Source organism: Plecotus auritus, assembly GCF_963455305.1.
Source record: "Plecotus auritus genome assembly, chromosome: 10".
Lineage (NCBI taxonomy): Eukaryota > Metazoa > Chordata > Mammalia > Chiroptera > Vespertilionidae > Plecotus > Plecotus auritus.
Window position 1 is genome coordinate 60368689 of NC_137785.1, and position 26023 is coordinate 60394711.

Consider the following 26023-nt stretch of genomic DNA (forward strand, 5'->3'; position numbering starts at 1 on the left):
CCTGAGCGCAGCCCGCGGGGAGGCCGCCTGGTGGCCGCGATGGGCTCGGAGCGGGGCCGCCTACCAGCCGGGCCGTGAGCGCCGCCGCCTCGCCGCCGCCCGGCCCCTCGCGCAGCCGAGCCGCCGGGAACATGGCCCTGAAGCAGCTCGGCTCGATCCTCAAAGGTAAGCGCGGGGGCCGCGGGGCACGGCGCCCCCTGCGGGCCGAGGCCGGGCTCCGTCCCTCCGGCGCCCGCGCGCCTTTGTCTGCGGGCGCCGCGCGGGGCTCCTGGTGCTCCCGGCCGGGGCACGGGGGACCCGCGGCACCGAGCGGCGGGCGAGATCGCTCGCTCCGCAAAGTTGTGGGGTTCGCGTCAGTGGGGCGCAGGCCGGGCTTCCCCGACCTGTCCAGACCAAGTCGGTGCACGCGAACGGGGACGGCCGGTCTCCACGACCCGCCGGGGGGCGGACGGCCTGCGCGCCCGGCCGGGTCCCACCTGCAGCGGCCGGAGGCTGCGGCACCACTGCGGCCCCGCCACCCGCTCGGCCCCGCGCCGCCCGGACCTGGGCTCCGCCTGCCGCCGCGGCCGCGCTCCGCCGGGTCGGGGGCCGGAACCCCGCGGCCGGCCGCTCCGCCTCCGGGCTGGGGGCGTTTTCGATTCAGACGCGTGTGCAGAGGTCGCCGAGACCGTGATACAAAGTTGCCGCTGCAACTCGCACCGAATAAACCCCATTTCCAGTCCTCACGGAGCACAGTCCGCCGGCGCAGGCTTCCCCTGATGCCGGGGTGCCCGCTGAATGGCTCGGTATTTGCAACATTGTGAAATGTTCTCGTTCTCTCTCTCTCTCTCTTCCTCTCTCTCTCTCTTCCTCTCTCTCTCTCTCTCCCTCTAATCGGGGAAGGAGTGGAGAGTGGCACGTATTCGTGTCATGCAGCGCTTGCCACAGTGCCCTGTGGTTTGTGCGGTGACAAACGGTGGGGTGTTTGTGCTACTCCCTGCCAACACTTTCCCTCCTTCGTTTTATTAGCAAATTCCGTGTCACCTCGCGTTTCGGTCTTCACGGGACACGCATCTGCCCCAGCTCTCCCCAAACTCCCCGCTGAGGGTGCAGTGACTGCATGTGTGCTTCGGGGTCCAGCGGGGACCCGGGACCCGCTGGCCAGAGCCTATTTCTCAGTCACCCCACGAACGCCTAGCGGCTCCCTCATTCTGTTAAAATTCCTGGCATGAATTCCTCTCGGTTCTCCCATCCGTCCCTCCTCAGTCCCATCGCCGTGGCTCGGACACGAAGGTTGTGTTCTCTACTCGTGTCAAACGACAACATGCGGAGCGGGGTTTCCGGGCGTGCTCGCTCCTCGGCGCCCCCATCGCGGGGGGTCTGTCTCCTCGGGACAGTCCGTGCGCGTGGCCCCGGGAGCAGCCCCTGGATTTGTTGCACAGCGTCGCCGCCGCCGGCAGAACTTGCAGAGACCGGGCCGGAGAGGACAGGATCGCCGGGCTCCCCTCCCGGCGGGTGGAGGGAGGGGGCCGCCTGCGCCTCGCCTCGCGCGTGGGTGCGCACCGCCCCCTCTGGCCGGTGCGCTGCTCTGCTGCGCCTTTCAGGAAAGAATTCCGTGCGGATGGCGACCGGGAAAGCTCCAGTGAAAGCAGCGTGGTATCCGGCTCTCCTCGGCTCTCCTCCTGTTACCGGCACCCGACCCGCCGGGTCCCCCACGCTCTCGGCCTCGCTGGTGGCGGCCGCAGGCCCCCTGGCCCGAGAGCAGGCTATTTTTAGGCCTCCTACAGTTGGTGCGTCTGCCACTGTCAAGATGGGGATGCAGATAGCTGTCTGGAAAGATTCCGGAGATTTTAAAAAGTGGATTCTGAGAAGGGACTCTGCTGACACTGAGAAGCAGGAGTACAATGTGTGCGCGCATCAGGTTAAATGGATATGCATCCGAGCCAGTGGGCGTCCGTTAGGTTAAATGTGTATACATTAGAATAAAATGTATGTGCAGAGCTCGAGGAAGACGGATACAAAGTTGCTTCTGAAACCGGGACAGAATTAAGCCCTATTTCCCGTCCTCGGAGGAGAACAGACCACGCTGTGTGTGTGTGTTTCTGTGTGTGTTTGTGTGTGTGTTTCTGTGGGAAGGCGTCCCTTGTCCCTACACCTGATTTTTTAAACCCAAGTGCATGTGTTACCTGTGCTAAAATGGGTCTTTTAAGTGGAAAAATTAAATAGATGGGCGTTTTTCCAGCGCTGCCATTCGTTCTGTTAAAATGCGGAGCGCTGGAATGCGTTCCGGAGTCTCTCCCACCCGTGGCTCCTCAGTTACTAGCCATTGCTTGGAAATGAGGGTTTTGTTTTTCTCTTTCCAAAGTACCACGTGCAGAATGTGAGAAAGTACCTTGTCCGTCTCCTGCCAGGGGATTGCTCCAGCTGCAAGGTTCTTAGGGGAAACCCTGAGAGGACGTTGGCATCATTCCAGACGGGGCCCACTCAGAGCCTCGCTGGGAAGGTTGTGGTCGGTTTCTGCCACAACAAATGGGCCTCCTGAGGGGGCTTCTCGGTGGAAGGTCACGTCTGTAAGATGCCACTGATGCTTTCTGTTCTGTTTTCAGCAGTGAGGACAGAAAGAGCAGCTCTGGGCTGGCTCAGCCTTCTCCGGGTTGTGACGGCTCCCTTGGAGCTGTCTGAGGTCACTCCGGGCTGATAACACCAGACTTCCCGTCGGTCAGAGAGAAGTATGAGCTGTTGTATCGGATCATAGCTCACCGATTCACGGTCCTCGCTCGTTCTGCACGCCGGCGGCAGAGTTCCCTCAGCCTTCGTTATGTTGAAGTCTGTAAACTGGGGCTGAATTTGCGGTGTGGCCAAACGTAAACATCCCTCTCGCACTGTATTTGAAAAAATCTTATGTGATACCCTGACCAATACCGACTCCTGTCCTTTATTCTTAAGCTTCACATCTAAGAAAGCAAGCAACACAGAAATGAGTACAGTCCTGAAAAGCTGCATCTTTCTCTTTAATTTATTGGGGTGACATGGTTTAATGCAATCATATCGGTATCGGGTGTACAGTCTGTCATAACATCATCTGTGTATTGTATGTTCCCCGCCCCAAGTCCAGTCTCCTTCCATCGCTCTTTATCCCCCTTTTCTTTCTTTTCCCTCCCCCACCCCCCTTCCCTCTGCCCATCATCATACCTGTCTATGAGTTTTGTTTGATGGGGGGGCGGGGTTTGCTTTGCTTAATCCGCTCACCTTTCTCACCCAGCCCTACAACCTACTCGGCTCTGACAGCTGTCAGTCTGTGCTCTGTACCTGTCAGTCTGATTCTGTATTGTTAGCTCATTTTGTTCGTTAGATTCCACATGAACGAGATCATATGGAACTTGTCTTTGTCTGACTGGCTTATGTCACTCGGCATAGTGCTCTCCAGGTCCATCCACGCTGTTGCAAAGGGTAATAAAATTTCCTTCTTTATGGCCGAGTCGTATTCCTTCTGTAACTGTTCCACAGCTCTTTTATCCCCTCACCTAGGGATGGGCCGGTGGGCTGCCTCCACACCTTGGCTGTTGTAAGTAACGCTGCAATGGACACGGGGTGCATCTAGTCTTTCAAATCAGTGTCGCGGAGATCTTCGGGGTATTCCCCGCAGTGGACTCACTGGGTCACAGGCAGTTCCGTTTTTAATTTGTTGAGGAAACCCCATACTGCTCTCCACCATGGCTGCACCAGTCTGCATCCCACCCGCAGTGCACGAGGGCTCCCTTTCTCCACATCCTCACCAGCACTTGTCGTTGGTTGATTTACTGCTGATCGCCACTCGGACAGGTGAGAGGTGATGCCTCATTGTGGTTTAAATTTTCCTTTCTCTGATGATTCGTCACGTCGAGCATCTTTTCTTCTGTCTCTTGGCCATCTGTTGGTATTCTTGGTCACGTCGAGCATCTTTTCTTCTGTCTCTTGGCCATCTGTTGGTATTCTTGGGAGAACTGTCTATTCAGGCCCTTGGCCCATCTTGAATTGGGTTGTTTGGTTTTGTGGGGGGGTTAGTGTTGAGTTGTATAAGTTCTGTATCCATTTCGGATATTAAACCTTTATCAGATGTGTCACTGGCGAGTATGTTCTCCCATTCAGGGGCTTGTCTTTTCATTTTGTTGATGGTTTCCTTTGCTGTGCAAAAGCTTTTTAGTTTGATGTAGTCCCGTTTGTTTATTCTTCCTTTTGTTTCCCTGGCCCGAGGAGATGTATCAGAAAAAAATATATATATATATATTGCTACGAGAAATTTTACTGCCTCTGTTTTCTTCTAGGATTTTTATGGTTTCGAGTCTAATACTTACGTCTAATCTATTCTGAGTTTATCCTTGTGTCCAATTATCACAGCTCCATTGATTGCCTAGACCACGTTAGCCATTGTGTGTTCTTGCTCCTTTGTGAATATTGACTTGAGCACGAAGGCGTGGATTTACCTCCGGGCTCTCCGCTCTGTCCCATCGATCCGCCGTGGTTAGGCCAGCACCAGGCTGTTCGATATCGGGTAGTCGAGGCCTCCCACCGTGTTCTTTTATCTCAAGACGCTGCGGCTCCTCGGGGTCCCCTGCGGCTCCAGGACACTGTGGGAGTGTTTGTTCCGGCTCCGTGAAGCGCCGTGGTGTCCTGAGGGGCACTGCGCGGGCTCTGCAGGCTGCTGCGGGCCGTCTGGACAGTCCGTGATGTCCCGTCCTCCTGCCCGGAAACAGTGCGTGCTTCCACTCCGGTGTGCCTTCCTCGGTTTCTGGTTGTTTTTGTTTGGTCTGGCGTGTGTGTGTGTGTGTGGTTTTTTGTGTGTGTGTGTTTGTATGTGTGTGTGTGTGTGTCTGTGTTTGTGTGTGTGTGTGTGTTTGTATGTGTGTGTTTGTGTGTGTGTGTTTCTGTGTGTGTGTTTCTGTGTGTGTGTGTTTCTGTGTGTGTGTTTCTGTGTGTGTGTGTTTCTGTGTGTGTGTCTGTGTGTGTTTGTGTGTGTCTGTGTGTGTTTGTGTGTCTGTGTGTGTCTCTGTGTGTGTGTGTCTGTGTGTGTGTTTGTGTGTGTGTGTCTGTGTGTGTATGTGTTTGTGTGTGTGTGTCTGTGTGTGTGTCTGTGTGTGTGTTTCTGTGTGTGTGTGAGTGTGTGTGCTTTTTCTGCAACTGTAAATGGGATTGTTTTCTTAGTTTCCCTTTCTAACGGTTCAGTTTTGATGTATAAAAGTGCAGCTGAGCCGGCCGGCATGCTCAGTGGTTGAGTGTCGACCTGGTGAGGGCATATGCCCCAGTCACAGGTCCACCCCCAATAGGGGATGTGCAGGAGGCAGCCGATCGAAGATTCTCTCTCCTCATTGATGTTTCTCTCCCTCTCCCTCTCCCTCCCTCTCTCTGAAAATCAATTAAAACATGTTTTTTCAAAGTTAGTAAATAAAAGGCTCTTCACAACATGAAGTAATTCATTATCGTTGATGAGTCTCAGACATGTCCAACAGGGGGAGAAAAAAGAGCTTCACTTTCTCACGCGCTAGCCTTTGTCACAGGGACTCGGCTTGGCACAGCCATAGAGCGTCTTGAGTTGGTTTCTGGGAGACGGCTGCCCCCTTCCTTCCGCCTTTATTCTGAGTGCCCCCTAGCGTCCCGGCATCTCATCGAGTGTTTGCTGGCTGCCTCATTGCCGAGCCACAGAGCGTGTGAGCTCCTGGAGACGGACTGCAGTGCCTATGGGAATAACTGGGGTCAGCAACGTTTGTTGTAAAAAAAAAAAAAGGATGTGTTCTTTTAACGCATCATAAATTAAAACTTGCTTCCCGTGCTGTGCGTCCTCGGGGCTCGGATACTTGAGTGCGTGGCCAGCTATCTTGGTGCTGGGTTGTCTTCAGTGTCAACCAGCTCATCAGAACAGCCCGTGTGACCCTTAAAAGCCCCGAGCCCCACAAAGCCTAACTCCGCGTCTCCGCTGACACTCGCACAGGGACGGTCCTGTTTGGACAGAGGCTTGGGCCGATGTCCATGTTGAACACGATACCTTCACCGCATGAATTTACGTAAGAAAATCAAATGGTGAAAATTACTGGCCTACACAACAAATCGAAAGAAAAAATTAAAAGGAATGTGAAGGAAAGTCTTATCTTTAAACCTCTTGTGGGACCGAGATAGTGACAGAGCCGTGTCCATCAAGAGCTGATTCGCACCGGGCCAGTGTGGCTCAGTGGTTGAACATAGACTTACGAACCAGGAGGTGGCCGTTCAGTTCCTGGTCAGGGCACAGGCCCCGGTTTTGGGCTTTATCCCCAGTAGGGGGCGTGCAGGGGGCAACCGATCCAAGATTCTCTCTCATCGTGGATGTTTCTATCCCTCTCCCCCTCTCCCTTCCTCTCTGAAATCAATAAAAATGTATTTAAGAAAATATTTTTATTTAAAGAAGTTTTGATTGATGTCAGAGAGGAAGGGAGAGGGAGAGAGGGATAGAAACATCCATGATGAGAGAGAATCATGGACCGGCTGCCTCCTGCACGCCCCACACGGGGATCAAGCCCGCAACCCGGGCCTGTGCCCTGACCGGAAATCAAACCGTGACCTCCTGGTTCATAGGTCGATGCTCAACCATGGAGCCACGCCAACTAGGCTTAATAAAAAAATTTTTTTTAATTTTTACATCAAGAGCAAATGTAAGAAACAATGGTATTCGTTCCTCTTTCATCATCTGATCTTCCTTACACACGGAGCGAAGCGTGACATGGGTCTGACTTTGTAACGCGTCTCCTCTGTCCCCCCTCCAGTGTTGCTGATCACGGTGCTGGTGGTGGAGGGGATCGCCGTGGCCCAGAAGCCCCCCGGTAAGGCGCTCGGGGGACTGCTCCCACGTGCAGTGGTGGGGGGCTCACCCGGAAGGATTGCGCCCGTGGGGACCGCGTCCGTCCTCCCTCTGGGGTGTGCCCGTGACCGCGGGCCGAGCCGCAGGCCGCCGGAGCCCATGGTCAGCGCCCGGGGCACCGTACACACGGGCGTCCCAGCAGCCTGGCTCGCTCCGGATCTGGCCCGAACGTTCCATGGGGCTCACGCTTTATCACTAAGCGGAAGTCCGCGTCCTTTTCCCCACGGGAGACATTTCCGTCCGTGTCTCACTCGGAGCCCCGGGGGGGCCTGGGCTGCCGTGTCCCGGGGGTGAGGGCGTGTGGCTTCCAAACCAGGCTTCCCCTCCCAGTGGAGTCCGATTCTCTGTCGCCCGGCTTCGTTTCTGTTCCCGTCAACGCTGCTCCTGCGCGGGACAAACCCCGCAGGCCGACCCGCTAGGTCGGGAAGCCTCGCGCCCTGCCACCCCGGCCCGCCGCTCCGTGGTCCTTATGCCACTTCCTGCCTGTCCCTAAATGACAGCTTTCTTTTTTTAATATATTTTATTGATATTTTACAGGGAGAGAGAGTTAGAAACATCGATGAGAGAGAAACATTGATCAGCTGCCTCCTGCACACCCCCCACTGGGGATGTGCCCGCAACCAAGGTACATGCCCTTGACCGGACTCGAACCTGGGACCCTTCAGTCCGCAGGCCGACGCTCTATCCACTGAGCCACACCGGTCAGGGCTAAATGACAGCTTTCTGTTGCTTCCTCGTCGGGTCAGTGTTAGGGACCAGGGGATGGCCCACCACGTGGGCAGTGGGGATGCAGCTCTCCCAGCCCTTCCCCGCCACCCCTAGCTGGGTACCTGTCCCTTTACCTCCGATCTGAACCCCCTTTCCCCGTGGTCGCGCCCTCACTCTGGCGACGGCCATGCTCAGACTTACATTAGGCGGGTCGGCGAGCATTTTCAATGTGAAAATCCCACCTTCGGTTTCGGAAATTCTTCCCGCCCTCTCCCTTTCCCTGGCCTCTGCGCCCGGTTCCTCTAGAGCAGGGGTGGGGAACGTCCGGCCCGCGGGCCGTCAGAGGCCTAAGAAATCCTTTGGTCTGGCCCTGCGAGCCCTTAGGGCTGAGTTCCTGGGAGGTTTGACCACATCGCAGGCTAACTTTTAAGCTGATCCTGCCTTAGGGCCCGCGAATGAGGCTATAATACCACATGGCCCCAGGGCCCGCTGCCGGCCTGCCCTTTCTTTCTTTTATTTTTTTTATTAATTTTTTTATTGATTAAGGTATCACATATTTGTCCTCATCCCCCCATTCCCATCCCAAACCTCTCCCCACACATGCCCCCACCCCCCTGTTGTCCGTGACCACTGGTTAGGCTTATAGGCATGCACACGAGTCCTTTGGTTGATCTCTCCCCTTACCCCCACCCTCCCCTGCCTTCCCTCTGAGGTGTGACCTTTTCCTCCTGGACTGCGTCCGGGCAGGGGGGGCGGGGTGCTGCGTTGGCAGTGCTGCCTGGAAGGTGTGGCTGTGGGCACGGTGGGCAGCGGGGGAGGGAGGTGGAGGCTGCCCTCTTGCTGGGGCTGCTGCTCTGACCTCTGGTCCCGGCAGATGGACAGAACATCGGGGTCAGGCACGTGGCTGGCACCCAGTGCGGCATTTGGGTCCGAACCAGCAACGGAGGCCACTTTGCTTCGCCGAGTTACCCGGACCCGTACCCGCCCAACAAGGAGTGCATCTACGTTCTGGAAGGTAATTGCCCGATTTCTATCTTTTTATTCAGTGCCTTTTTACTTTTCTTTTTTTTTAATCCTCATCCGAGGATTTCTTTCCATTGATTGATAGATTTTTTAAATTTTTTAAATATATTTTTATTGATTTTAGAGAGGAAGGGAGAGGGAGCGAGAGAGAGAAACATCAATGATGAGAGAGCATCATGGATCGGCTGCCTCCTGCACGCCCCACACTGGGGATGGAGCCCGCAACCCGGGCACATGCTCTTGACTGGAATTGAACCCGGAACCCTTCAGTCCACAGGCCGACGCTCTATCCACTGAGCCACATCGGCCAGGGCCTTTTTACTTTCCTGGTAAAACTGAATCCATAGATTAAAATGCCCTGTTTAAACCAACTTGAACAAAATTCAGCACATATTTGAGCTGAACCAGCCATGGGCAAACTACGGCCCGCAGGGCCAGATCCGGCTGTTCTATCCGGTTCTCTTGCTCTCCCCTCCGCTCCTTTCCTTTGAATTTATATGAGTTCACACAAACACTCCATCCATGCTTTTGTTCTGGCCCTCCGGTCCAGTTGAAGAACCCATTGTGGCCCTTGAGTCAAAAAGTTTGCCCACCCCTGAGAACTCTAGTAACGCATACATGTTTCTAAATACGGACCACATTCCCGAGACAGCGGTTGCAATGACATCGGGGTTTGAATCCCCTGAGACCTCACCATGCACCTCGCTGCCCACGTGGCTGAGAAATCGCTCCAATGGGAACACGCACTCACTCACCAGGCTTTGTGCCAGCCCACGCCCTCGGGCCCACGGGCCGTTCACCACCTGCGTTTCTGCTCCTGGTGATGTGGTCATGATCCAAACAGGAGCTTCTCGGCTCTCCTTTTACCGCGACTCTGATTGCAGTCAGCGGGGCACACCTCACTAACTCCCCAAGCGGCGTAAACAAACACGTGCTGTGCATTTTGTGGGTAACCTTCTCCTCTCGCCCCTCCGCTGCGAGCGGCCCTGACTGCCCTCTCCTTCCAGCTGCGCCACGCCAGAGGATCGAGCTGACTTTCGACGAACACTTCTACATCGAGCCCTCGTTCGAATGTCGCTTTGACCACCTGGAGGTTCGCGACGGGCCCTTCGGCTTCTCTCCGCTCATGGAGCGGTTCTGCGGCGTGAAGAGCCCTCCGCTGATCCGATCCACGGGGCGCTTCATGTGGATCAAGTTTAGTTCCGACGAAGAACTCGAAGGAATGGGATTCCGAGCCAAGTACTCATTTATCCCAGGTAATGAGACGGGCTCCCCCCCCCCCCCAGGAGCCCGCCCCTGCCGCGGGCCCCCGTCGGCGGGAACCGAGCTCGCTTAGTCGGGTTGACACTCGAACTACAGAGCCCTGTCCGCTGCGAGCGTGCACCAGCCCGATGGGAACGCGAGGACACAGGTTACTCTGTCCGCAGAGCCACTGCCTGGCACGGTGACGGCACCGCGGAGCAGCCAGCGTGCGGCCTCGTGCTGCCGTTCGGGTTGTCAGGCAGAAATCCGTTACTTGGAAAAAATTAAGCCGACCCATGTGGCTCTGGTTGCGTGTCACAAAACTGCAGTTCGATTCCCGGTCAGGGCACAGGCCCGGGTTGCAGGCTCGGTCCCCAGTGTGGGGTGTGCAGGAGGCAGCCCGTCCATGATTCTCTCTCTCATCATGGATGCTTCTATCTCGCCCTCTCTCTTCCTCTCTGAAATCAATAAAAATACATATTTTTTAAATCTATACATTATTAGCTTACAAACATTGATGCTGTCAGTGAATATGCGCATAAATAACAGTGCTAGTGGTCTCTAGTCCACCAGGAAGCTTTCTCTTGCACTGTTACTAAATGTAGAGCATCCGTTACTACATGTAGCACCTGTTACTACATGTAGCACCTTGTTACTAAATGTAGCAGCTGTGACTGTAGCACCTGTTACTAAATGTAGCATCTGTTACTATAGCATCTGTTACTAAGTGTAGCACCTATTACTAAATGTAGCATCTGTTACTAAATGTAGCATCTGTTACTATAGCAGCTGTTACTAAGTGTAGCATCTGTTACTAAATGTAGCATCTGTTACTATAGCATCTGTTACTAAATGTAGCATGTTACTGTAACAGCTGTTACTAAATGTAGCAGCTGTTACTGTAGAATGTTACTAAATGTAGCGTCTGTTACTGTAGCATCCGTTACTAAATGTAGCAGCTGTTACTGTAGCATCTGTTACTAAATGTAGCATCTGTTACTGTAGCATCCATTACTAAATGTAGCGTCTGTTACTGTAGCATGTTACTAAATGTAGCGTCTGTTACTGTAGCATGTTACTAAATGTAGCATCTGTTACTGTAGCATGTTACTAAATGTAGCGTCTGTTACTGTAGCATCCGTTACTAAATGTAGCATCTGTTACTGTAGCAGCTGTTACTAAATGTAGCATCTGTTACTGTAGCATGTTACTAAATGTAGCGTCTGTTACTGTAGCATCCGTTACTAAATGTAGCATCTGTTACTGTAGCAGCTGTTACTAAATGTAGCGTCTGTTACTGTAGCATGTTACTGTAGCACCTGTTACTAAATGTAGCAGCTGTTACTGTAGCATGTTACTAAATGTAGCGTCTGTTACTGTAGCATCTGTTACTATAGCAGCTGTTACTAAATGTAGCAGCTGTTACTGTAGCATGTTACTAAATGTAGCGTCTGTTACTGTAGCATCTGTTACTGTAGCAGCTGTTACCAAATGTAGCATCTGTTACTGTAGAAGCCATTACTAAATGTAGCATCTGTTACTAAATGTAGCATCTGTTACTGTAGCATCCGTTACTAAATGTAGCAGCTGTTAATGTAGCAGCTGTTACCAAATGTAGCGTCTGTTACTGTAGAAGCCATTACTAAATATAGCATCTGTTACTAAATGTAGCATCTGTTACTGTAGCATCCGTTACTAAATGTAGCAGCTGTTACTGTAGCATCCGTTACTAAATGTAGCAGCTGTTAATGTAGCAGCTGTTACTAAATGTAGCGTCTGTTACTGTAGCGTCTGTTACTGTAGCTGCCATTACTAAATGTAGCGTCCGCCACAGTCAGTGACTGTACACGGTCTCACAATGCCACTGACGCTCTCCTGTTTTCGTTGCAGATCCAGACTTTACTTACCTCGGAGGTATTTTAAACCCCATCCCAGGTTTAGTATGCTACCTCTTTTTCCTCCTGGCGCTCCTGACCCGTCTTCGTTCCCGTTGAACGTGCTCCTCTCTCCCTTCCAGACTGCCAGTTCGAGCTCTCGGGGGCCGACGGCATCGTGCGGTCCAGCCAGGTGGAGCAGGAGGAGAAGACGAAGCCCGGCCAGGCGGTGGACTGCATCTGGACCATCAGAGCCACCCCGAGGGCCAAGGTACGCTGTGGCGAGGCGCGCCGGGGGGGGGGGGCTGAGGGCAGTTCCTGTCATGTTCTAGTCAGATTTGTGCAAGCACTTACTGATCGTGTAAACCGGCGTTATAACTCTACTTTGGTTCCCTTCTGAGGTGCCAGCTCAGACCTCAGCATTGTTGCCGTTAAAGAAGCTACAGTGTCAGTTTCAGGACTAGCACGCACGTGCAGTAAGATTCCTGTGCTATGCGTCTTAAAATCTGTGCATTCCTAATTCAAGAGTGCAGGTATCGATCAGGTGGTTGGAGCGTCATCCCGTACACCAAAAGGTTGGGGGTTGGGGGGTCCATTCTCAGTCAGGGCACATACCTGAGTTGCTAGTTTGATCCCCAGTTGGGGTGCGTATGGGAGGCAACCGATGGATGTTTCTCTCTCACATCCATGTGTGTGTGTTTTTTTCTCTCTCCCTCTCTTCCTCTCTCTCTCTCTAAAATCAACTAAAACATCCTCAGGTGAGGATTGTAAAAAAAAAAGTATTTTAAGTTTTGTGAGGAAAAACGGATCACACGAAGTCAAAGTGTCCTGTCAAAGGTCTCAGGGTTGGTCAACGCCAAACGCCAACGCAGCAAACCTCAGTGCCCTGTTCTCGCCCCCCTCCCCCCGGCTAGTCCAAACCCCAACGCAGCAAACCTCAGTGCCCTGTTCTCGCCCCCCTCCCCCCGGCTAGTCCAAACCCCAACGCAGCAAACCTCAGTGCCCTGTTCTCGCCCCCCTCCCCCCGGCTAGTCCAAACCCCAACGCAGCAAACCTCAGTGCCCTGTTCTCGCCCCCCTCCCCCCGGCTAGTCCAAACCCCAGCGCAGCAAACCTCAGTGCCCTGTTCTCGCCCCCCCTCCCCCCGGCTAGTCCAAACCCCAACGCAGCAAACCTCAGTGCCCTGTTCTCGCCCCCCTCCCCCCGGCTAGTCCAAACCCCAACGCAGCAAACCTCAGTGCCCTGTTCTCGCCCCCCTCCCCCCGGCTAGTCCAAACCCCAACGCAGCAAACCTCAGTGCCCTGTTCTCGCCCCAATCCCCCCGGCTAGTCACTGACTTTTCCCGGAAAGTTGCGCAGGGAAGGCGGTTTTAAGTACCTGACAGATGGAGGTTGGTGGCTAACTACTCCAGCTTTTCGCTTCTAGGAGTTTCAACAGTTAAACTTATATTTAATGTGTCTTTATGTTAAAAGAGAAAAGAGAGAGCGAGGCATTGCCTTCTTGTTCCGCTTACCACCCCCTCCTGGGTAGAGTCTTGTCTGTGCCCTGACCGGGAATGGAGCCCTCACTCAGCCTTGGCGATGTCGGGGCGATGCTCCAGGCACCGAGCCACCCGGCCGGGGCGCACGGACCTTGTAAAAGCCGCGCGTCCCTTTGTGTGACCGTCACAGATCTACCTGCGGTTCCTGGATTACCAGATGGAGCACTCCAACGAGTGCAAGAGGAACTTCGTCGCCGTCTACGACGGGAGCAGCGCTATCGAGAACCTCAAGGCCAAGTTCTGCAGCACCGTGGCCAACGACGTCATGCTCAAGACCGGAGTGGGCGTGATCCGCATGTGGGCGGACGAGGGCAGCCGGCTCAGCCGGTTCAGGATGCTCTTCACCTCCTTCGTGGAGCGTAAGTGAGCGGCCCCCATCGCGTGAGACGGTTGGCATAATTTTCACCCATTCACAAGACAGTCGTTGAGCATCTCCTTTCTTTTTTCTTTTTTTCTTTTTTTTTTTAATGTATTTTTATTGATTTCAGAGAGGAAGAGAGAGAGAAACACCAATGATGAGAGAGAATCGTGGACCGGCTGCCTCCTGCACGCCCCCCACTAGGGATGGAGCCCGCAACCCGGGCCTGTGCCCTGACCGGGAATCGAACCGTGACCTCCTGGTTCATAGGTCGCTGCTCAACCACTGAGCCACGCAGCTGGGCATGGAGCGTCCCCTTTTGATGAAGACGGCGACTCACGAGATGTAGACATGACTGGGTCTTCGTCCCTCTGCTCAAGGAACGGACTGCCGTGGGTGACACAGCCAGGTTGACGCATGAGGTGCTGCCTGCCTTAGGAAGCAGGAAGCACACGGCCGGGAGAGCAGAAAGGGGGGACTCCCCTCGAGATTTTCAAAATTAAAAATAATGATCAGGCCCCGCCGGCGTGGCTCAGGGGTTGAGCGTCGACCTATGACCCAGGAGGTCACGGTTCCATTCCCGGTCAGGGCACAGGCCCGGGTTGCGGGCTCCATCCCCAGTGGGGGGGCGTGCAGGAGGCAGCCGGTCCATGGTTCTCTCTCATCATGGATGTTTCTCTCTGTCTCTCCCTCCCCATTCCTCTCTGACATCAATAAAAATATATTTAAATTTTTTAAATGCTGCGGAAACCCGGATCCCTGTCTCGGAGCTCCACCCTGTGAGGGAGGGAGGGCACCCAGTGCGTTAGCCTCACCTGAACTTCCATCCGGACCAGAGGGCTGTGCCCGGCGTCTCCGCCAGCGAGCTGTGCACGTTTTCCTCTCTGAGGCCAACAGGTCTCTTGGAGGCGCCGCCGATACCGCTGGCTCCACGATCTCAGCGCTGCCGAGGTGTCCGCCTCCTTCCTCCCCACTTCGCTGTCAGCTCTGTCTGCGGGAGGGCCGTTCCTATCCCTCCTGACTTCCTCCGCTGTTTATCCCGGCGAACCCATGGCTGTTGGTGTTATCCCACCGATGTGCTCACTAGACAGAACGCACGTTATTCTTCAGGGCGTCATCGTCGCCCAGAGTCCCAGCGCCGGCCGTCGGGCCTGCTGTGCCCGGGCCCCACGCCGCTTGTGGTTTAAGCTCTTCCTTCCTTTTCCCTCGGATGACCCAGGCGCAGCCCCTTAAGTCACAGCAAAAAGCCTGGCTCGGTGGCTGAGCATCCACCGATGAGCCAGGAGGTCACGGTTCGATTCCTGGCCAAGGGCACAGGCCCGGGTTGCGGGCTCCGTCCCCAGTGGGGGGCGTGCAGGAGGCAGCCCATCCGTGATTCTCTCTCTCATCATTGCTGGTTCTATTTCTCCCTTCATCTCTGAAATCAATAAAAATACATTTTTTAAAAAAAAAAAAACAACAACAACCTGCTCTCCTTACCCACCGGGTTCACCGTTCAGTCCCGGGACAACGTAGGGGCTTTCTGAGCTGCTCCCCGCGCCCCGGGAAACATGTCCCCACGGATCAGGCCTGCTGGGGGCCTGGCGGTCGGACACTTCCAGCTCCAGGTGCTCATCTCCCGCCCCCCTTCCCGTCTCCCGCCCTCTTCCCGTGGCTGTAGATGCGCCTGGAATCCGCTCGGGTTTAGCTGTGACTGTTTGTATTCCGAGTTACCTTCCCGCCCGCATCACGGTTCCCTCCATTTGTTTTTATTGGGGAGCAAGAGGAATGTGACCATGGTTCCCGCCTCACCTCCCTGCCCCGCCCCATCCTGCAGCCTCCCCTCCCACTCTCTGGAGCTGTTCTAGTATCTTCTCTATCTACACTCACAATTTCTCATTACATAAAAGGGTACAGTCTTTTATTGAAATAAAATTTAATAAAAAGACCGTACCCTTTTATGTAATGATGTTTACTTTGAATTTATATTAGTTCACACAAACACTCCATCCATGCTTTTGTTCCGGCCCTCCGGTCCAGTTTAAGAACCCATGGTGGCCCTCGAGTCAAAAAGTTTGCCCACCCCTGGGATAGAGTGTTGGCCCGTGGACTGAAGGGTCCAGTCAAGGGCATGCCCCTCGGTTATAGGCTCAGTCCCTGGCCCTGGGCAGGGCGTATGCAGGAGGCAGTCAATTGCTGATGTTTCATCGATGTTTCCATCTCTCCCTTCCTCGTTTTAAAATTCAATAAAAACATAGTCTTTTAAAAAGAAACAAAACTAAACCAAAAAAAAGCAGTTTGGCCCTAGCCGGTTTGGCCCAGTGGATAGAGCGTCAGCCTGCGGACCTAAGGGTCCCAGGTTCGATTCCGGTCAAGGTCACGTACCTCGGTTGCAGGCTCCTCCCCGGCCAGGGCGCATGCAAGAGGCAACCAATCACAGCGTTTCTCTCATCGATGTTTCCGTCTTCCCCTCTCCCTTCCACTTTCTCTGAAAACCATTGGAAAAATACCCTCGGGTGAGGATTCACACAAAATAAAACAAAGTTTGCACGCGGTGATCGGGGAGCGCTGGCCCCCGTCCTCCTGGCTGTGTGGAACGGAGGGTATTCCTGGGAAGGCGCCCGCGGTAACAGCGCCTTCCTGGCTGCAAGTGCAGGTACCTGGGGACGAGCTCACACTCTCCGTACTTCGCCTTCTTAGCAACAACGTCTCCTTTCTCCCCGCAGCTCCCTGCACGGGCAGCACCTTCTTCTGCCACAGCAACATGTGCATCAATAACTCGCTGGTCTGCAACGGCGTTCAGAACTGTGCGTACCCGTGGGACGAGAATCACTGCAAAGGTGAGTCCGTGGGCGAAGGCCCGCCTTCCCCGGGAGAAGAGTGAGCATGTGCCCTGGTCTGGAATCGAACCCAGGACCCTCCAGTCCGCAGGCCGAGGCTCTATCGGGAGAAGAGTGGCCGTCGCCGTTCATTAAATGGGTGTTTATTGCTTTTTAGAGAGAGGAAGGAAGGGGGGGAGAGAGAGAGAGAAAGAGATTAATCAGCTGTGTCCTGCACGCCCCCGACTGGGGATGGAGCCCACAGCCCAGGCATGTGCCCTGACCGGGAATTGAACTGTGACCTCCTGGTTCATGGGTCAACGCCAACCACTGAGCACGGCGGCCGGGCGCCATGGCTGTTCAGGAAGGGAGACTTAAGTGTCCGTGTCTCCCTCTGTGCGTAGGGAGCTGCCTTGGCAGAAATGGAGGCGGGTAACGTAAATGTCCTTTGAAACGGGTCGCAGACTTCTGATGTGGTAAAAACAACGAAAGATACTTACTCTCAAACTATGGTTTCTCCTTAATTGTTCAAAAGGTCGTCACAATATTCTTACCCTCATCCTTTTAGTCATTTGTATTGTGGAGATACCCTTATTCTCAAAATTCCTTACAAAGTGACCTAGCATAGCATTACTTTTTAATTATATGGGGACACTATTTAATAAAAATTAACTGATGGATTCAGTTCTACAATCTACACTAATAAAAGAGTAAGATGCAAATTGACCGTACCTTCACGACGCCCAGCAGCCAATCAGGAGTGGGTATGCAAATTAGCCCAACAAAGGTGGAAGGTTAATTTGCATACACAGGCACTGAGTGGCTGAGGACGGGGCAGGATGTTTGCATTGTCGCCATGGTGACAACACAAGTTTTCCACACCACCCCAGCCGCTCAGGGCCTCTGGGCAGTGTGGGAAGGAGGAAAGGGGGCTCCAGGCCGGAACAAAAAGGCAGCTCCGGCCAGAGCAAAGCAGTGCCGGCAGCCGGGGAAGGAAGGCCCATTCTTGCACGAATCTTCGTGCATCAGGCCTCTAGTATCCTGTCTAATAAAAGAGTAATATGCAAATTGACCATCACTCCAACACACAAGATGGCCGCCCCCATGTGGTCGAAGATGGCTGCCCACATGTGGACACAAGATGGCCAGCAGGGGAGGGCAGTTGGGGGGAACCAGGCCTGCAGGGGAGGGCAGTTGAGGGGGACCAGGCCTGCAGGGAAGGGCAGTTAGGGGCAACCAGGCTGGCAGGGGAGGGCAGTTGGGGGGGACCCGGCCTGCAGAGGAGGGCAGTTAGAGGTGACCAGGCCAGCAGGGGAGGGCAGTTGGGGGCAATCGCACCGGCAGGGGAGCAGTTAGGTGTCAATCAGGCTGGCAGGGGAGTGGTTAGGGGGTGATCAGGCTGGCAGGCAGAAGCGGTTAGGGGCAATTTGGCAGGCAGGTGAGCACTTGGGAGCCAGCAGTCCTGGATTGTGAGAGGGATGTCCGACTGCCCGTTTAGGCCAGATCCCTGGGATGGGGCCTACACGGGCAGTCAGACATCCCTCGAGGGGTCCCAGATTGGAGAGGGTGCAGGCTGGGCTGAGGGATACACACACACCCCATGCACAAATTTTGTGCACCGGGCCTCTAGTGTATATATATAAAGCAAACTCCTTGTTACTGTGCATGGTGTGGCTCAATTGGGTGGCCATCAACCCATGATGAACCAGGAAGTCACGGTTCAATTCCCGGTCAGGGCACATGCCTGGGTTTCAGGCTCGATCCCCTGTAGGAGGCGTGCAGGAGGCAGCTGATCAATGATTCTCTCTCATCAATGTTTTTATCTCTCTCCCTCTTTCTCTAAAACCAATTTTTAAAAATTAAAAAAAAAGCCCTGGCTGCTATGGCTCAGTGGATAGAGCTTCGGCCTGTGAACTGAGGGGTCCCAGGTTTGATTCTGGTCAAGGGCACATGCCTGGGTTGCAGGCTCGAACCCCAGTAGGGGAACAGGAGGCAGCCGATCAATGATTCTCATCATTGATGTGTCTAGCTCTCTCTGCCTCTCCTGTCCTCTCTGAATAAAATAAAAATACTTTTTTTTTAATTAAAAAAAGAAAACCCTAATTTTAACTTGCATTATCTGTGGTGTATTTGACCCAAACGTCACCTAAAAAAGCACTTTCCTGGTCTGTGACAAGCTCCCCCCCTTTTTTTTTCTTTTTTTTTAATACTAAGGTTTTAAAATATTTTAATGATTTCAGAGAGGAGGGAGGGAGAGAGAGAGAAACATCCCTGATGGGAGAGAATCATGGATCGGCTGCCTCCTGCGTACCCCCCACTGGGGATCCAATCTGCCACGCGGGCCTGTGCCCTGACGGGGATCGAACCCTGACCTCCTGGTTCCTGGGGGGGTGCCAGGGCTCCTTCCTGGCTGAAGGCCGCACGTGTCTCTCCCGCAGAGAGGAAGCGGGCCGGCCTCTTCGAGCAGATCACGAGGACCCACGGCACCATCATCGGCGTGGCGTCGGGCGTGGTGCTGGTGCTGCTGGTGGTGTCGGTGCTGGTGCAGGTGAAGCAGCCGCGGAAGAAGGTGCTGGCGTGCAAGGCCGCCTTCCACAAGCCGGGCTTCCAGGACGCGTTCGACCCGCCGCACTACGAGCTCTTCTCGCTGCGGGACAAGGAGCTGGCGGCCGACCTGGGCGACCTGGGCGAGGAGCTGGACGGCTACCGGCCGCTGCGCCGCGCCTCCTCCGCCTCGCGCTGCGTGCACGAGCACCACTGCGGGGCGCAGGCCAAGCCGGGCCGGGCCCCCCTGGCGGCCGCCGCCGAGCTGCCCTTCCGCCACGACTTCGCGCCGCCGCAGCCCATGAAGACCTTCAACAGCACCTTCCCCAGGAGCAGCTACACCTTCCAGCCGGCGCGCGAGGGCCCCGAGCCGGCGCGGGAGGACCGCGTGACGGAGGAGATCCCCTGCGAGATCTACGTGCGCGGCCGCGAGGACTCGGCCCAGGCGTCCATCTCCATCGACTTCTAACCCCCCGCCCGCCGCCGGACCCCCCTCGCCAGGGACCCCCTTCGGCCAGGGACCCCCTTCGGCCAGGGACCCTCCTCGCCAGGGACCCCCCTCGCCAGGGATCCTCCTCGCTGGAGACCCTCCTCACCGGAGACCCCCCTCGGCCAGGGAAACCCCCTCGCCAGGGACCCTCCTTGGCCAGGGACCCTCCTCGCCAGGGAACCCCCGTCGCCAGGGACCCCCTTCGGCCAGGGACCCTCCTCGCCGGAGACACCCCTCGCCAGGGACCCTCCTCGGCCAGGGACCCTCCTCGCCAGGGACCCCCCTCGCCAGGGAACCCCCTCGCCAGGGACCCTCCTCGCCGGAGACCCTCCTCGCCAGGGACCCCCCTCGCCAGGGACCCCCCTCGCCAGGGATCCTCCTCGGCCAGGGACCCTCCTCGCCAGGGACCCCCCTCCGCCAGGGAACCCCCGTCGCCAGGGACCCCCTTCGGCCAGGGACCCTCCTCGCTGAGGACCCCCCTCGGCCAGGGAAATCCCCTCGCCAGGGACCCTCCTCGGCCAGGGACCCCCCTCGCCAGGTAACCCCCGTCGCCAGGGACCCCCCTCGCCAGGGACATGCTAACGCAGCCCCCAGCACCTCCACGTCTCCAACCCTTCCCTCCTCTCCAAGCGACCAAGACTTGCACCTCCCCACCACCTGTCCTAATGACTTTTTTTAAATATATTTTTATTGATCTCAGAGAGGAAGGGAGGGAGAGAGAGGCATCAAGGATGAGAAAGATTCCCCCCCCCCCCCCCACCCCTCGGGGATGGAGCTAGCAACCCTGGCGTGTGCCCTGACCGGGAATCCAACCGTGACCTCCTGGTTCGGGGGTGGACGCTCAACCACGGAGCCACACTGGCCCGGTGCGAATCTGCTGTTGATGGACACGGCTCTGTCCACATCTCGGTCCCACAGAGGTTTAAAGAGAAGACTTTCCTTCACATTCCTTGTTTGTTTTGTTTTCTTTCGATTTGTTGTGTAGGCCAGAATTTTCACCATTTGGTTTTCTTACGTAAATACCCGCGGTGAAGGTACCGCCCGTGTTCAACATGGGCATCGGCCCAAGCCTCTGTCCAAACGGGACCGTCCCTGTGCGAGTGTCGGCGGAGACGTGGAGTTAGGCTCCATCCATCTGCTCCTTCCTGGCAATGTCTCTGCCGCTGCCTTTGATTCCTGGATCCCCCGTCTTTGTTTTCCGTGAGAAGCAGATGAAGGGGTGCCATTTGTCGCCTGTAAGTCGCGTTTTATCTCAGTTCTATTATAGTCCACAATCTCACAGTTCCGGGGCGTACATCCCATCGCCGGTTACGACTAAAATCCTGGAAACGATGAAGACGTCTAGAAATCCTTGGAAATGTCCCCAGTTGGGCTCCCGTTCAGTGATAGCCCCTCACTCCCGCGGGCACAGCGTCGCTCCCTTCCACGTCGGAGCGGCCTGGACGTGCCTTGCGAGCTTCTCCCGTCGCCAGACGCGCCCCGCGTTATTTTTACGAAGAGACCCCGTAGCTCCCTCTCACTGGGTCCTCTCCCAGCGCACGGTGACCAGGGCTGAACGAGAGGCCAAGGAAAACGGAGACACTCGAAGCCTTCGGATCACGTCGAACTTGGGACAAGACATTTTCCTAGTTCTCACCCAGAATGACAGCTTCCACCGTTTTTTTTTAAATGCACTTTGGACCTGGTGGTGTTTTTTATTTTATGGTATAGGAACACTCATTTATAAACACGATACAGAAACGCGTTGTGTTTGTTCAGGCCTTTGATATTATTTGATACCGTCCGAGCTTTATCACGTCGAGATGAGAGACTTCGGGCCCGATTCCCGACGCGGCTCACGCTCCCGGACGGATGGCTCCGCGGGCCCGGTGCCCGCCGAGGCCCCGTGAGGACCTTGGCCGTTGTACATACGCTTTGGGTCCCTTTCGTCCTTGCGTCTGGTTTACAGTAAAACTTCTCACTGTGTGATATTTATTCTCCTAAATCACTCCCCAGGGCTGGCATTGAGGTTTTGGGTCTTCGCTATGCATAGCAAGGCACCACGTATTGAATCCTAACTCATACAGACGTGCCATTCGAACGGGATAACTTCTCACTTCCTATGGGTTGGGGGGTGGCGGGGGGCTCGTAGTAAATTCTCGATGACATGAGAAATTGAAGCGTCGCTGGATTTTGTTCATTCTTTTAAGTACCATATCTATGCTCTCTCAGAACTGTGATCTTAAATGATACCTGTGTAATACGCCTTCACATCTGGCATCGCCTTTTTTTTAAGAATGTAACATGCAGAAGATAGAGAAACCTGCACAAGGATGGAACTGTGTTAAGTCGGCGTAAGTCCTTGTCTTACGAACGCAGCTCGGGCCCTGGCCGCTGTGGCTTAGCTGGTTAGAGCGTCGTCCCAAAAGGTGGTGGGTTTGGTTCCTGATCGGGGCGCGCACCCAGGTTGCAGGATCGATCCCCCGTTGGGCAGGTTCAGGAGGCAGCTGATGGGTGTGTCTCTATTTCTCTCTCTCTCTCTCTCTCTCTCTCTCTCTCTCTTTCTCTCTCTCTCTCTCCATCCATCCCTCCCCCTCTCTCCCTTCCTCTCTCTAAAATCAGTTTTGTTTTTTGTTTTTTGTTTTTTTAAATATATTTTATTGGTATTTCACAGAGAGGAAGGGAGAGGGATAGAGAGCCAGAAACATCGATGAGAGAGAAACATCGATCAGCTGCCTCCTGCACACCTCCCACTGAGGATGTGCCCGCAACCAAGGTACATGCCCTTGACCGGAATCAAACCCGGGACCTTTCAGTCCGCAGGCCGACGCTCTATCCACTGAGCCACACCGGTTTCCGCTAAAATCAGTTTTTAAAAAAATGCAACTTGGGAAAGTAAGAAGACCTGGTGAGTGTCGTATTCAGTGAACTAAGGAACCAGAGCCGGACCGAATGGCTAAGTTCTTCCCATCGCGATGTTGAAGGCGCCTTTCCGCGGGGCCCTTTGCAGCCAGCGTTGGAACAGCACGGTAACGGCTCCGTGTGACAAACGCTCCTCTCGGTCTTGATGCCGAGAGGAAGACCCGCGTTCCCTGTGAAACCCTGCCCGTGAGGAGGCAGCGTTGCCGTCGTTGCCGTCTGAGCGGAAGTGGAACAGTGCAGGGTGCCGGCCCACACCGGCTGCGGTCCCTCTTACTCATGAGATGTGTGTCCTTCTCGAAGGGAGGAGGGGCCTGTACGGTACAATCCGTAAGGAGCCCGGACAGCAGACTGGCTTCCGGATTGGCTGGCTGCCGGGACCCCTGAAACCATGGTTGTGTTTCACAGTGAAAAACCCAACACCTGTAGGGTCTGGTTTTCTCTCTTCTTCTTCTTTTTTTAATTGACCTTTATTGTTGAAAGGATGACAGAGGGCCTCAGGCTGACGATCTTCTCATCTAAAGAGAGGGGGTGCCTATCCAGGAAGGTATTTCCTCAGATTTCAAAAAGGCATCGTCGCCCGGGGCGGCGTGGGGACTCCGGCTTGTCTTCAGGGACAGAACTGGAGAGCAGGTGACTGACCGCTAAGCCGGCTTGAGATTCCGCCCCACCAGCACTCCCTTGTTCGTTGAACTACAGACAGGTATTTATTTTTTATTTTTTTAATATATTTTCATTGATTTCAGAAAGGAAGGGAGAGGGAGAGAGAGAAACATCAATGAGGAGAGAGTCATGGATCGGCTGCCTCCTGCACACCCCCCACAGGGGATCATGCCCACAACCCAGGCGTGTGCCCTGACCGGGAATTGAACCGGTGACCTCTTGGTTCATAGGTCCAATGCTCAACCCCTGAGCCAAGCCAGCTGGGTGAGACAGATTTTTAAAAATAATTCTTTATTGTTGAAAGTATTACATATGCCCACTTTCTCCCCCAGTGACCCCCTCCAGCGGCCCCGCCCCGCCCCCGCCGTCCTGCCACGGGCCGTGCACACACGCACAGGAGGCTCCTGGTCCCTTCCCTCCCCGGCCTTCCCTCCGAGCCCCGCACTCTGTTCCGTGCCTCCACGTAGAGAGGGGATCTGACGTCACCCACTTCCTAGCCACCTGGCAGCCCGCGAGGAGAGGGGACAGATGGAACAGTTAAGGATTCTTTTTTTTTTTTTTTTTAATATATTTTATTGATTTTTTACAGAGAGGAAGGGAGAGGGATAGAGAGCTAGAAACATCGATGAGAGAGAAACTTCAATCAGCTGCCTCCTGCACACCTCCCACTGGGGATGTGCCCGCAACCAAGGTACATGCCCTTGACTGGAATCGAACCCGGGACCCCTCAGTCTGCAGGCCGACACTCTATCCACTGAGCCACACCGGTCAGGGCCAGTTAAGGATTCTTACAGCTCCAGGCGAGTCGCTGCAGGTGGAGTGTCATCGCCGAGGTCAGTGAGAGAACGTTACAGATTCTTCACTAAAGTCAAAGCCATACCCGTCAGTGTGGGAGACGGAATGCAGCCAACGGGGTTGCCGGCCCTTCGCAGAGAACGCGGTACCCAGAGAAGATGGGGGAGGGGGCTCTCAGTGCGGGAGCCCCGGGAACAGCCACACGGTGGTGCCCGCACGTCTTCCTGTGGGACGCGTGGACCCCACATCGCAGGCGACGGCCATCCCGCCCCCCAGTGGGCGCAGCGTGAGGGGCCTCTCGTGGGACCGTCAGCCTAGGCAGCCGTGGGCAAACTACAGCCCGCGGGTGGGATCCGGCTGTTCCATCCGGTTCTCTTGCTCTCCCCTCCGCTCCTTTACTGTGAGTTTATATGAGTTCACACAAACACTCCATCCATGCTTTTGTTCCGCCCTCCGGTCCAGTGTAAGAACCCACGGTGGCCCTCGAGTCAGAAAGTTTGCCCACCCCTGGTGGCGGGTCAACAGAAAGCAGAGGCTCCCCGTTTCCCGTCCCGAAAGGCTCCGTTGGCGTGTCAGCAGCTCTGTGGCGGGTCTGTCCTGTGTCACACGGTTACAGCAGTGAGGGGGCCTCCGTGTCTGCTGAGCAGGGGCCTCCCGTCTTGGGGGGAGTCGGGGAGGAGGGGGAGAGGACCAGCCCCCCCGCCCATCCCCGTGAGGGAGTCCCCGTCGCAGGAAGGACGCGCTCCCGCCAGATGGTGTCTGCCGGCTTCGTGTCCCTGCATTTCCAGTATCAAACACAGCACGCCGTGGATCCTACGCAGGAGGCCGCTCAGAAGGAACCAGGAGTTCTCGGATTTTTTTTAAGACTCAGAAAGGTGACGTGGTCCAACTTCATGCGAAGGTGGAGAAGAGAAGAGAAGCGAGCGCCGCGCCTCGGAGCGTGTCCCGGGCTCCCGCCGTGCGCCCTGCCGTCCCGGCTCTCCCCGGCTCTCCGCTCTGAGCCGGCGGTTGGGCACAGCATCCCTTGGTCCCGGAGGCTGGGCCGCCATCCTGACTGTAAACGTGATGAATCTTGTAACCGTCGGTTTCCTTCAAAGCATTACGTCTTACTCCCTTGTCTCTGTTAACGATGTCATTCCACAACTTCGTTGCCATCGTTTCTTGGCAAGACAATTACTGTGACTTCTCAATAAACAATGTTTGTTAACAATGTGTAGGCTTGACGGGAAGCTTCAGTGTTTTGCTTTTGTGATTTTTTTAAAAATATATTTTATTGATCTTTTACAGAGGAAGGGAGAGGGATAGAGAGTTACAAACATCGATGAGAGAGAAACATTGATCGGCTGCCTCCTGCACACCCTCCACTGGGGATGTGCCCGCAACCAAGGTACATGCCCCTGACCAGAATTGAAACCGAGACTCCAGTCCACAGGCCAAGGCTCTAACCATTGAGCAAAACCGGCCAGGGCGATTGTGATTTTTTTTTTAATCACCCGAGGATATGTTCCCATTGATTTTTTTTTTTTTTTAGAGAGAGAGAGGGAAAGACACAGAAATATTGATGTGAGAGAAACACATCGATTGGTTGCCTCCTGCATGAGCCCTGGCCGGTTTGGCTCAGTGGATAGAGCGTCGGCCTGCGGACTGAAGGGTCCCAGGTTCGACTCCAGTCAAGGTCACATGCCTGGGTCGCAGGCCCGATCCCCAGTGCGGGGCGTGCAGGAGGCAGCCGATCCATGGTTCTCTCTCCTCGTTGGTGTTTCTCTCCCTCTCCCTTCTTCTCTGAACTCAGTAAAATGTATACATACTAGTACATATATATTCTTCTAAAGTGTCCACTGAGGAGGAAGCAAAGGAAGGCAAGAGCCCCACCCCCGAGACTTAGAATCATACCGACACGGGTCCCGGAGCAAAGGAAGAAGAAAAAGGCAGTGAGCGCGGGTCTGTCTGCAAAAGGCTGCAGAGCGATGGGACCCGGTGCGACTTTGGATGAAGGCAGAGCTCTCTCCCAGCGAGCTCTCGCCGTCCACGGTGTCAGACAGGCCTGGCACCCACGGGCCACTGAGCCCGCACCGTCCTTACCGAAACATTCGAGGAGCTGTGGCTGCGGGAAGGATCAGCTCCACCCTCCCATCGGCCACTGGCTCTGGTGAACTGGGTGGCGTAGCTCAGAAGAGTCTCAAATTCTGAACAAAACATCATCGTGTGAATCGTGGGGGAGGGAGTTCTTGCTGCACCCGGAGT

General features: G+C 55.0%; 1 protein-coding gene and 1 long non-coding RNA gene across 4 annotated transcripts; one reads left to right on the top strand and one right to left on the bottom strand.

Moving 5' to 3' along the window:
- On the top strand, positions 1–20002 carry NETO2 (neuropilin and tolloid like 2). 3 transcript variants are annotated; one of them, XM_080644931.1, is made up of 9 exons: positions 1–165; positions 6753–6809; positions 8430–8570; positions 9586–9834; positions 11711–11755; positions 11838–11965; positions 13364–13592; positions 16297–16410; positions 18828–20002. In XM_080644931.1, exons 1-9 carry the CDS (start codon positions 132–134, stop codon positions 19400–19402), a joined length of 1572 nt encoding a protein of 523 aa, XP_080501057.1. In that variant the 5' UTR covers positions 1–131; the 3' UTR covers positions 19403–20002. The 3 variants fall into 3 exon arrangements, with proteins under 3 accessions (XP_080501057.1, XP_080501058.1, XP_080501059.1); XM_080644932.1 differs by having other exon boundaries at positions 11711–11734; XM_080644933.1 differs by lacking the exon at positions 11711–11755.
- On the bottom strand, positions 18896–21574 carry LOC308235802. The gene is made up of 3 exons (XR_013959215.1): positions 19999–21574; positions 19656–19883; positions 18896–19473 (listed from the first exon to the last, which is right to left on the bottom strand). It is a non-coding gene; the product is annotated as an uncharacterized lncRNA (long non-coding RNA).
- Positions 21575–26023: the final 4449 nt, after the last annotated feature.